Source organism: Ovis canadensis, chromosome 1 (genome assembly GCF_042477335.2).
Source record: "Ovis canadensis isolate MfBH-ARS-UI-01 breed Bighorn chromosome 1, ARS-UI_OviCan_v2, whole genome shotgun sequence".
Classification (NCBI taxonomy): Eukaryota; Metazoa; Chordata; class Mammalia; order Artiodactyla; family Bovidae; genus Ovis; species Ovis canadensis.
In genome coordinates, this window is record NC_091245.1 from 254,015,992 (window position 1) to 254,029,150 (window position 13,159).

Genomic DNA, 13,159 nt, shown 5'->3' on the forward strand with positions numbered 1-13,159 from the left:
CAAGTGTTTATATTATAGAGGACATTATCCTGGTTCTTACTTTACAGCAGTGTGAGAAGATCTGACAGATATACTCCTGGGTGTAGCGGGACCTGCTAAGCAGCGCCATGAGGTGCGGTATCACCGTGGCATCCTGGAGTGAAAGGGAAGAAGAGCAGAGCAACAGGGAACTCAGACTCGGTGAGTGTCTTTAACACTGATTTCCAAGGACAGGTACGCATGTAAGCCTCTTATCTTAATGACAGTAAATCAAGTCTGTTTAAGGAACATAGCAACACAAAAGCAACATGTAATCAAAACTGTTTAGGCAAAGGACAAGGAAAGGGGCTTCAATTTTCATGCTTGATAATAAAATAAAAGAACAGAAAATTCTCAATTTCTCTCCCATAAACATCCCCACAATAAAACAAGATCATTTCAATAAGACTTGACATAATCTATTCCAAAACCAAAATGTGACGTAATTAATGAGATAAATACTTACTACATAGCTTATAAGGAGGAATTACTGTATTAAAATAAAAGTTCACAATTTTGAAGTCTGAGATGTTTTGGTAAGTATCAGTAACAGATTAACATTTCTAATAACTGTAGTGAGCTAATTTCAGTCTTCACAAGACAAGACAGTTTATATAAAAGCAGCTTCTCACTTACAGCCCACTCTCTGCCTACTACTGACACTTCACAGCATACACGATGGTACAGAAGAAAGAAGAATCCACCCAATCTGCCTCAGGGCTCTCAAAAAATCTCCTCTTTCATGATTTAAACACTGAGAGGATATTTGGCCCAAACCACAGATGGAAAAGGAGACTTAGCTCGAGTGCCCTAGTCAGTGCTGTCATAAGTCCTACAGCAATGCTCTTCAGATACGAACGCGCATTGCATGTATGTTCTCAGGGGATACTCTGTATGTATAGACTGATTCTGTAGGTCTGAAGTACGACTTATGATTTGGCATTCTATCAAACTCCCAACTAATGGTTGATGTTGCTGGTCCACAGACCACACTTTGACAAAAGACAACAGAGGGCAAGGAAGGAAACTTAAATGAATACCACTGTTGGGATAAACAAGGTTTGGGCAAGATACATAAAAGCTAAGTAGGAAAATAGTAGGCTATTTTTGTAGAAGATGCCTACAAATAGAATCTTTTCCCCTTGCTTGTTATAACCCTGTGTTGTCATAAGCAGTTTAAACACAAAATGAGGGAATTTCCTGGCAGTCCAGTGGTTATGACTCAGGGTGTTCACTACTGTGGGCCCAACGTTCAATCCCTGGCCAGGGAACTAAGATACTGCAAGCTGCTGTGTTACATATCTGCAGTTTCTGGTTGATTAAACAAGGCAAAGTACAGTTACATAATTTCCCCCAAAGTCATTCATCTTATAAACAATTTCAAACTAGACATTCTGCCCTCTTCAACAGGATTCTGCGCTCCTTAGTTTAGTGCCTGAGTTGCTATGGCAGCTGGTCTCTATACAATCCTACCCACAGATGTCAGTTAGTTACACTGAAATACTACTCTCTGTCATTATCCCACCCAGCATTTTTTAGAGTCTCCACAGTCTCTGAGGCTTAAAATTGTTTCATAATTTAGGTATCCTATGAAAGTCCCTTAAGTCCCTGTGTCTTAATTTTTCTTGCAAAAAGAAGCTAAGTTGGTATATAGCAGCATTCTCCAAATTACGCACCACAATCCATTAGCAGATCATGAAATCAATTTAGAGAGAGAGAAGGAAGGAGCTGAATAAGTTGACCAGGGTCAATTCCTTCCCCATTACTGGGCTGAGGGTTGGGGAAAAACTTCTAGGGTAAAGAAGATGAGTGATTGGCTTAATTTCTTTGTAAAAATGACAATCGGAAATCCTTAAGTAAACAGACTGATACTCAGATGGAGAGTTCTATATAGAATGCTGTGAGAATGCTTCCTCAATTTAGAAATGCTTACAGTAAACCAGTGGTTCTCAGAGAGTGGACCAGTTCTCATGGACCAGTAGCATCTGGTTTACCAGATACTAAAGTTTACCAGTTACTGGCAAACTTGTTAGAAATGCATATTCTCAGGCCCCATCCCACACTGACTGAATTAGAAACTCTGGAGGTAGGGGTCCAGGATTCTGTGTTTAATACGCTCTCCAGGTAATTTCGGTCCCTGCTCAAGTTTGAGAACCATTGTGGTAAATGGTCTATGGATTTATGAGCCGTGGCTCCCCAAAGAATGTTACACAAATCCTTGAGGTATAAAATCAAGATGCTTCATAATTTAGCTCCCTGCTGTGTGAGATGACCCACAAGCCTCATTTACAGACCTTAGGCATCATTACAGGCCAGAGGAGCAAGTGTCTAATATAGGAAAAACAAACTCTGGAGGCACATGACATGTCCCTCTCCCTGCCTGCTTTGCCTATGCCTCTTGACTACTTATATTTTTGAAGTATTTGTAAAACATGACCCTGGACAAGATCTCCAATACATATGTGTCCACTTTGAAACTATGATTCTGCATCTCAGCTCAGAGAATCACAACCAGCATTTTTTAAAATGAAAAAGGATAAAATAGAAGTCAGAAGGCACCACATTTATGCAATTGTTTTGTGAAGACTATCTCAAGATATTCCCACCACCACTCTGCGCCCCCACCTCCCACCCCCTACACACAGTGTGGCCGTGGAAAATATAATTCTACTGTGAATTGTGGATAAGAGAGTTTAAAAAATACTAGCCTTGATAAATTTATTAAGAAAGCCCCAGATAAGCAACAGATAAAAACACACTCTAATAATCCCTGAAGTTTCTGAAAACCAATGAATAACTCTGAAGATCTTTAGATTCTCTCACATGTATTCTCTGATCCTAGCCTGGTAAGTAAGCCTCTAACAAGTGCTTCTGGTTCACCTTTTCAGCTGAAATGAACAATGATTCCCTTCCTGTATTAAACTATTCTGTCCACTGTCCTGCATATTCTCTTTTTCAAAGATGTGCCCTAGAACAGCTTCTTTTCTCTACACTTCTTGAAATCTTATCCATTATTCAAGATCAGGTCAAATTCTACCTTCTCCATAAAGCCTCCTCTACCAGATTTAACCTATAGTGAGTGCATTAAATGTGTTTCCTTTTAAGAAATTAAGAAAGGTCTTTACAAAACAAAAAACAACAAAAAACCCCAGCTTATAAATTTCTCAAGGTCTGGGACTACCTTTCACTGCTTTACAAAGCCTAGAACATTTGATATTTGCAAATTAGCAATTCAAATATTTCTTGAGACTTTTCTATAACATAGTTATCACAGCTAAGATCAGTTATGAGATGCTAAGCTAAGTAAATCAGAAGTATGCTGTTAGTAAAAATGTAACTTGATGATTGAAAAACACCTAAAACTCACTGTATACAGTAGTTCCTCTGGAGTGACGGGACTGGTGAAGATGGTGCGCAGGCATCGGAGGCAAGCTTCAATGAACTTCAGGTCTGGGGACAGTAGTCCTGTTAAGAGAAAACAGATTTGAGACTCATGCTTTCAACTTATATTTAAAACGCTGCAAACTGATTCTACTTTTTACCTGTATAAAAATGACTTCCTTACATACCTTGCAGTAAGGCAGGGATAATATGGCAATCTAGTAGAGACTTAACATTGTTTTCAGTACCCATAGCAAGACTTCCCAATACCACTGCACATTCAGTTTTCAATTCTGTGCTTGAGGTTTCTTGCTGAAGCAAGTACAATAATCTAAAAAGAAAGAACTTGATAAACAGAAGAGACTAAAAAACTTAAAAGTAAACATTAGCTAAAAGTAATGTTACAGAAAAGGCTACCAATACATCCCACACACTGAAAATATGGTAGGTGAGTTTACAGGCTGCTAGGAAATGGTCATATCTTTATATAAGCTGTTAATTTAATAAAGGAATATGGGCAGCAGGGAGAACCAAAAGAGATTTTCTTCTTTGTGAACAACAGAATTATCATACAATCTTAGTGTGTCAGAACTTCAAAATCTGAGAGTTGTCCACAAGCGATGTCCTGTAGAAACAGCCAGCACGACAGTCCACATTATCTGACACTTCAAGATATGAAGATTCCCAAAGCCAAGTGCTGGTGGATCTTAAGGACCCTGAATATCCACTACCACAGTTCAGAGATCACAGACATCTAGCCTAGAGGGAATACTCAGAGTCCTTGTGCAGCTCTTCAAACAACGGAAGTTCTCTTCTTTCTCTAATTCTCCTATTTGGGGCATCAAAAGATCCTATTCTATTCTAGGCTAGCCTGTCAAAAAACTACTCCCCAAATTCCAATTGTCTACAACATATGACTATCTCTTTTATGTTCTAAGGTACATCCTTCATGCTCCCTAAAGCATATTTATATATACTGAGCACTAGTCCCCTAAGAAAGGCTGCTGACAGCTTTACAGTTACCAATGGTTGATTATAATAAAAACAACAAAACCATTAAACAATCCTACATTAAAAGACAGGAAAGAAAAAAGAAGAAAGAAAAGCAAGACATTTAAAAATTCTGAATGAAAAATTTGTAACTGCACATAAAACTTAATTCTGGGTAGCAAAGGCAAAGAAGCAGTTAAACAATTATCACTGTCTGCCAAAAAGAAGCTTAATAGCTTCATCAGAAGACATGAAACTTTCTATGTTAATTTAAAAGCCAGTAAATTCTAAAAAGCAGGGTCAAAAAATAAATTTTTTTTTTAATTTCAAAAAAGGTTTTGAGAATCCTAAGAAATTATTAGCCCATCATATAAAAGTTGCCAGAGCTCTGAGGAGACCGGGAAGAATCAGGATGGTGTACATTGCTTATTTACCCAACGTGTCCTTTTATGGCAGGGTCAATGATCTTCCCAAACCTGTAAAAAGTATTCATATATTCCACTCCTTGGTATCTTAATTTTTTAAAAGAGATGCCTCATATACTTCAAAGCATTTATTTAAAAAAAAAAAAAGTAGGACAGACAATACAGAAAAAAGAAGGGTCTTATGACTGAGAATGAGAACACATCTGAAACTTCATATGAATAGCAGAAAAGGGGATGGTAGCAAACTTACCTTGGAACAGCTCCTAAAACAATGAGGTTGGCTTTCTGCTTGTTGTTTCCAATTACAGCATTTTTCATGTCTCTGAATTCAAGGAAAAGAGAAAAGGGTAAGATGTGTTGAGATACTAATTTATCTTTATTTTACAGCATCTTGGATTGTCAAGTACGGATGTTAAGTAACAAAGTAAAACCCTGACACTTCTCTGCTTGGAGTGCTAAAGAGACGGGACAGAGACAGGGCTGTGCAACCAGGGGCTATGAAACAAGAGGGCAGCAGTGGAGGGGGAGTGAGAGACAGCCTGAGAATCAGCAAAAGACTTTCAATACAAAGAAAGCCGAGTTCTTCAAAAAAAGACCACCGATCCTTTGAATAATAAGAAATACAGGCCATCTTCTCATGCATAGCTCTGGGAGTAGGCAGTAAAAGCAGCCAGCCCAAGGAATAGACCTGACCTTGTTTCAGGGACCATGACTTTACTTTCCTCTTTTTCTGACTTCCTTGCACCGAATATTCCTGTGATTCCATTTTATCTCCTTTATTGTCAAACTAGCTGTACTTCTTTGGGTTTTGTTTTGTTGTTTTGTAATGGTAGATTTACAGTTTACAATATGTACCTTTTAACTTATCACAGTCTTCAAGGTATAGTGTCCTACTTCATGTGAACTGTAAGAGCCTTGCAAACATACTTCCATCTTCCCATTCATTCTTTGACCTGCTGTTATACATCTTTAAACTAGTTAGAAACAACATGATATATTGCACTATTTTTGCGGGGGGGGGGGGGCTGCATCATGAGGTTTGTGGGATTTTAGTTTCCCCACCAGGGATTGGATCCCTGCAGTGAAAGTACAGAGTCCTAACCCCTGGGCAGCCAGGGAATTTTCTATATTGTACAATTTTTGCTTAAACAGTCACTTTTAAGGAGATTAAAAAATACAAAAACATCTTTTATTTAAAAGTTAAAGATATTTACTTATTTGGCTGCACCAGGTCTTAGTTGTGGCATGTGAGATCAAGTTCCCTGAACAGGTATTGAACCGCAGCCCCCCTGCATTGGGAGCAGGGAGTCTTAGCCACTGGACCACCAGGGAAGTCCCAGAAAATATCTTTTATATTTCCCATTTATTCACCAGTATTTTTTACTCTTGCTACACTCAGATCTCCATTTCTCTGGGAGTGAAACTCTTTTCCACAATAAGAGTATCTCTATCAATGACCAGTTGGTTCACAAACACATGGTTGTTCTCAAAGGACAGGCAGAGAAAAAATAAATAGCTCAAAATAAGCCCAGTACTTGGAGAAGGAAATGGCAACCCACTCCAGTATTCTTGCCTAGAGAATCCTGTGGATGGAGGAGCCTGGTGGGCTGCTGTCCATTGGGTCGCACAGTCGGACACAACTGAAGCGACTTAGCAGCAGCAGCAGCAAGCCCAGTACTAATAAAATGTTTAATAAAAAAAAAAAGGTAATGGGTCAGTAGTGCTATCTTAATATAAAAACACTATGGTTCTCAAACCTTCTTCTTCTTGTGGAAGAAGGCATCAGAGCCTCCCAGGGACATTTCAGATGTTTATGAAGATGTCTGAAAATTTCTGGCCATAGTTTTAAAACAGAAAGCAGTTTTTGCACAATCTTCAAGAAAACTGTATTTTTCAGTATTGTACCTGCTTTGTAAATAAAAGGGAGATTATACTTTTTATTAAAAGTTACTTCATTTTGGAAAATCAAATAAGTGGCACTCATGGTAGATGGGGTTATCAATACCATACCAATATCAGCCCACAGTTTCAGCTCTTGCTTTCATACCTCATTAAGTTTTCTAACATGTTCATGCTTAAGCACTAACATATTGAAACATTATAAGTTATCTTTCTTTCATATGCCAAAATACATTCCCCTAGTTACTTGCTGAGCATCTCTCCTAACTTCTCTTAGGTGGCAGAGCTCTACAACATAGAAATTTTTTGTCAACCATTGAAGTTATACTCCTAAAAAAGTCCTGTAATTGGCAAACTATGATCTTATAGAAAAACAGGATAGAAAACCAGGGGGAAAGGTTGGGGGGTGGAGGTGGAGAGGGAGTTATTAAAATCAATGACTTCATGTTATTGTCAGCTTGTGTTTCCAACACCAACCAATTTCATCAGCATTAAAAACCCTGGTAACGATAATACCCCTCTCCTTAATTATCTTTTTTGATTATTATAGGAAAGTGCTGTTATGATGTGGTGGTCTGCTGAAAGCTGATCCTCCCCATAAGAATAGCATTTTCACCAGTCTTGAGCCAAACACTGTACTTATTAGGGTTCTTCCTTTAGCTCAGTGCTTGAGGGCCTTCTCTCTCTCTCTCTTTCTCTCTCTCTCTCTTTAGAATATCCCTCAGATCTTCCATATGATTTATAGCGGATAAGCAGGAGTATTTTGTTCATTTGTTTGCTCATGAGGACTAAATTGAATGAAGCTTACTATGGTTTTAACCAAGCTCTGATATATGATTTTAAAATTCATGTGATATCGAAGCTTCACTGAGCAAAACACAATTAATGAGAGACTGTACATCTAGGCTCCTGCCTCCTTATAGATGCCTGCTGTTTTCTTAGAGACTGACTTCCCAACTGTCGGCTTATAGACTCTAACCTAGCAGTCTGTCATTTTCCTTCTTCTTCTCTTCTCTTAATGTGTTCTGCCTATACTAACGCAGCACACTCATGCATCCGGGAGCTTACTGAAAGTTTATTTTTGCCAGGTGCCATTCTAGAGGCTTTCTATTATGGAACTTCTAATTCTAACATTTTCCCAGATTTCTCCCCATTCTTCCTAAACTGAGCAGAAATGAGTGACCCTAACCTTATAAATACAACCCAAATATCTGAAACGATGCCAGAGTAAATGTTTTTACAGACAAAAGCAAACAAAACTCCTCCAAAACCAATTTTCCAATTTCTTTACTAGTTTGAAAAATGGACATGACGGAGGCAGCCGGTAGTTATAAAGTAACTGCAGACTAAAGAGAACACAATTAATAAAAGGTACCAATGGGGCTTCTCTGGTGGTCCAGTGGTTGAGACTCTGCCAGCCAATACAGCAGACACGGGTTCGATGCCTGGTCTGGGAAGATCCCACATGCCATGGGGCAACCAAGCCCATGTGCCACAACTACTGAGCCTGCATGCTGCAACTACTGAAGCCTCTGCACCTAGAGCCTGTGGTCAGCAACAACAGAAGCCACTGCAATGAGAAGCCCACGCACTGCAATGAAGAGCAGTCTCTGTTCGCCACAATTAGGGAAAGCCCAAGTGCAACAATGAAGACTCAATATAGCCAGAAAATGAATAAACAAATTTAAAAATAATTAAATGGACCAATGTCTAAAGAAAACAATTCTTGCTCTGGTTCTAACAAGTAAAATATTATCTATACTAAAGAAGAGATGTTAACGCCCTGCAAATAAATTCTATTTAGTTGTTAATATAAAAGGATAGCAGAAGATCATGTCTATGAAAGAGGTAAAAACTGCAAGAGACAATAATCAACACATATACTCATTTTTAGCAGACCTAAGTACAGTGATAGATTCAATTTCAGAGCTGGCCAAATGAAGCTTCTTTCAGTTTCCAGAGTGTAGCTATTCTCTCTCTCTCATTTCCTTATCATCCCCTCCCTTATATCATTCCTTGGCTAACTTTACTCATCTTTCAGGTCTGAGCTTATATGTCAGTTGTCATCCTCCAGGAAGCATGCCCTGACAACTCCCAGGTCTGGGTAGGTATCCTTTCTAGTGCTCTTTATCATAGCACACTCATTACTTTTTTCCTCTTCAGGGGCAAGAAACCAGTATGATCTGGAAATATCAGAAGTTACTATTAATGGATCACAAAATATACCATATAGAAATCCATATTTTTGTAAACTAGAAACACAATTATAAAGATGGGAGCACAACAAAACTATGCAAAACTTATACATTGCTTTGAAGTTTACAAAGCATTCCATACCTATTATTTAATCATCACAACCTTAAGTAATATTAACCTGATTTTACAGATGAGGAAGCTAAGACTCAGGTTTGGGGCACTTCTCAGAGCCCCATAATAAATAACAGAGCCATCAACCCATGTCTTTTATGCCAAGTGTTTTTTCCATCACCTCCAGCATATCAGGCATTCAGAACAAATTGACTGAAAAGATACAAGAATTCAGTAAATGTATTTCTTTTTTTCTCCTATCTTTCAATTTATATAAAATAAAAGCCTATCTTTTAGTCAAAAACATCCTTTTCCTAGTAGATCAAAAAAATATAATCTCATGTCCACTACTCTTTAATACTGATGGTAGGAGGGGAATGTCCTGCTTATACACTACTGAAATTCAATGATTTTTTTTTTTTTTTGGCTCAGCACTGTGCAAGGCTCTATGAAGGATACAAAAGCATCACATAATGAGATGCCTGACCTGAAGAGTTTACAATCTTCTTGAGGAGACAAAAGTAACACTAACAACTAATCACTAAGGCAGTGACGTTTTATAAACAGTGTGCTTAGAGGGTTGAGAAAAGGAGATAAGACAAGCTTAACAGGTTTTTAGGCAATGGTAGGAACTAAGATGAACTAGCCTAGGAAATGGCTAGGATTTAGGTAAGTGGATGAGGAGGGCAAAAGGGATCATATTGGAAATGGAATATGGCATATTTCTGGGGCAGTACTAGGACCAGCACTGAAAAGGAGATTCCCTTTAAGGTGGGAACATTAAGCCTGGAACAAAGTTAGAAAAGTAACAGGGAGAAGAGACAAACTAAAGGGAGATGAATTAAAGAGAAATCATGTTCTTGCTCAGAAAAAGGACATGAAGGAAGCAATGACAAAGGAGGATAAGCTGAATGTGGAACAGATTGGAATACAATAATTCTAGAGTCAAGAGTGGCAACTAAATGGCTGATGCCCTTCCTTTGTGGCCCCAAGACCCCCTGTGCTTATCACTATCACAGCATTCACTAATCCGACTGTAGAGAACTATCTCTTTAGCTATCTGGTTCCTGCATTAGACATTCCCCAGAGCAGTGACTGCAGGCACAATGCACAATGCCTACCTAGCACCTGCCTGGCACTCAATGCTTGTTACAGAAATTACTCCACCCAGGTATCCGGTTATATGAGACTGACTAAGTAGCAGCCACAGGAATCATTAATAGAGAGGACATTTTATGGAAGCAGTTAACAAGATGATGTTATAAGCAGAGAGAAAGTGACATATGACATGTCTTAAATGACTACTTCAGGTCTGGGTGCCTGGGTGCAGGGAACACAGGAAGCTTGGAGAATAATTCTCTTAGCAAGACAAGGATCTATCTTGACTTTATACATATTGAATTATCTTTGAAGATAAGAATATCCAGATAGAAAAGCTAAAATGTAAGCCTTGGGGACAGTCTACTCTTTGAGGATGGGAGAAAAGGAGCCAATATTAAGATGTTATAGAAATGCATTTGTCAGGGAACATTTTCAGCTAACATCTAGCTAAAATCTTAAATTTGCCCACTAATAAGTAGACTCAAAATGTGGCCACTTTTACACGGAGGCTAATCTTTCAAATTCCTTTCTTTGCTCTTTCGGTGAATAATTTTTAGTGTGATAGAGAAAAAGATCTTGAATATGAAAGAAACATATATAATGCCTACTATAGCATACATGTAAACCAGAGTATTATGATTTGTGATCAGAACCAAGAAAGTAAAACCACATGTTGCCATTAAAATAGTAGAAAAAGCAAAATAATAATAATAATAATTGGAATCTAGACCCGTTGGAAAAACAAAGTCTAAGTCAATCAAGTATGAGCATATTTATTCCTAAAAAGTTAAAATAGCACAAATTTTAACTGAAAACCTAATTAGCATCTAAAAACAGAAAATTATCTTTAAAATCATTGAAGGCTAAAGCCAAAACTTTAAGATCAATGATGTCATTTTCATTCTGAACCAGTATGACTTTTCACTTACCTGAAAGTAGCTCTTATTTGGAATATGTACATTCACTCTTGATCTAATTAGTGTGAAATAGCCAAAAAGTACAGTAGATATGGAAAACTACAATCTCAGTATAAAATCTGATCAATTTATGAAAACTAACTTTTTACAAGATATAAAGAAAAAAATACGTATTTGTGGGTAGCTACAATAAGGTAACAGGGTAAACACGTTAAAAAAATTATTTGGACTTGGAAAATTACAAACATACTCACTGTTCTGACCCTGTAAGAATAATTGCTATGATGTTCTTTCTGGAGAATGTAACATCCAAATATCCAAGTACAATAAGCATTCTAATAACCAACATGGTTAAGGAATGAGAGTCTTCATATTCCAATTAGAATCACCATTACCATATGTAAACTGTCAATTTTTAAAAGATTAGATAATGATGATCTATTATTCAAACTAAAGTTTTTTTAATATAAGGCTTTGATTCAGCAGACAATTGAGACTTATAGTGAACTTCAAGTCAAGGCATTTATTACGCAGCTACTGTACGTATAAACTGAAGAAAATTAAGAACTGACAGTAATTTAATTCATTCTTATAAACAAATTACTCTGAGGTGTATATTTTTGGAATGTAAGGAGTATGAGCTACATTTTTGATTTGTATAAACACTAGTTCAGAAATTAGGAGCTGTATTTAACTCTGTCTTGTCAATATATGGTCACAAATCACCTTACATTCTCCAAAGATGAAAAGTACAATGTAATAACTGCACTAATAAATGCCAAAATATTTTTACAGAACATTAATAAACTTTTTAATATATGTAATCATGCCAAAGAACATAAAAAATGTGTTAGAACATTATGAATATGCAAGCATACACTTAAGTGGCTTATAAATATGAAAAGATATATATATACACATATGCGTACAAATATTCCACTATTTTTTATGTTCAAAGTTAAGATAACATACGTATATAAACAGCTTAAATATCTGAACACAAAACTATGTCAATTTGTTCTCATAATGTCTGGAAAATCTTGCTACTCTTTTAACCAGACTAAACTGTCTCAGGATACAAAGTTTTAAACAAGTAACTCTCAGGAATCACTCCATTTCATTTGGTATTAAGGGCATCTTCACTTGTGTCTACCTGTACCTGTTTACCTTTAAAAGTTAACTTTTAACTGTTAAGATTAACTAACAGGATATTTCTTTTGAATTATCCTAAAACTTATCCTTTAACTTGAAATTTCCAAAAACCAGAGTCTTCATTTTTATGGCAGCTCATATTTTTAGCTCATGCAAGAAAATGGAAAGTGTCTATATTCTACTGAAACCAGAGGTATATATTTCCCTGAAACCAGAAAATGACGTATGGAAAAATCATTACCAAATGATTTCAGTACATTAAAACACTTCAGAAGACACTTTTTAAAAACAGATACTTGGCGAAACCCACACAATTCTACAGTATCCACAACTGCCTGCCTTAGTTTATCAGAAAGAGTTTGATTATCTAGTTATCTAGTTCTCTACTTTGATTCAACTTTGAAACTATAAAGCTAGCCACATTTGCTTATACTATCTTTTACCTTTCAACATAGGGAATATCATCAACATAAGGCCACATAGGGATACCTATTTTTTTCATGGAGAATCACTAATGTAAAAAGATTCAGGTGCTCTAACTTAGGTATGTCAAAAAGCACAATGTTTAAGCAGCTTTGACCTAAGATCTACAAAAATATTTCAACAACTGCAACTATGAGATTTAACATGGTTGAGCTAACACCAGAGTAACTCCACCAAAAATATGTGTAACTGTTTTAAGTCACACACAGATCACCACACTAGATGAAGCTCAAAATCTGCAATACAATGTAGCTTATCTGATGTACCTACTCTCTGTTGTAGTTGCAAAGGCTATACATTTATGGCCTACACAGGTGACCCCCTGTTCTCTCTGACTCCTATCTTATTCCACAACTACTCAGTTATACATTTGAAACCTTGCTTTTCAGGATCTAATTCTGTTTTCAAAGCTTTAATATACCGTCGTTGGTGGTCTAGTGGTTAAGATTCAATGCTCTCAACCTTTAATATAATAGGACCATTCAA

General features: G+C 37.0%; 1 protein-coding gene across 5 annotated transcripts in view; it reads right to left on the minus strand.

The window, feature by feature from the left end:
* ARMC8 (armadillo repeat containing 8) overlaps nt 1–13,159 on the minus strand; it is a 103,461-nt gene that overhangs the window by 59,668 nt on the left and 30,634 nt on the right. For all 5 annotated transcript variants that reach the window (XR_011251494.1, XM_069564721.1, XM_069564699.1 and 2 more), the window contains exons 3-6: nt 5,065–5,136; nt 3,588–3,730; nt 3,386–3,483; nt 41–133 (exon numbers count right to left, since the gene is read on the minus strand). Coding sequence is in view for 4 of the 5 variants with exons in the window: in XM_069564721.1 (XP_069420822.1) it covers nt 41–133; nt 3,386–3,483; nt 3,588–3,730; nt 5,065–5,136 (406 nt within the window). In the remaining variant the exon portion in view is untranslated. The remainder of the gene's footprint in view (nt 1–40; nt 134–3,385; nt 3,484–3,587; nt 3,731–5,064; nt 5,137–13,159) is intronic.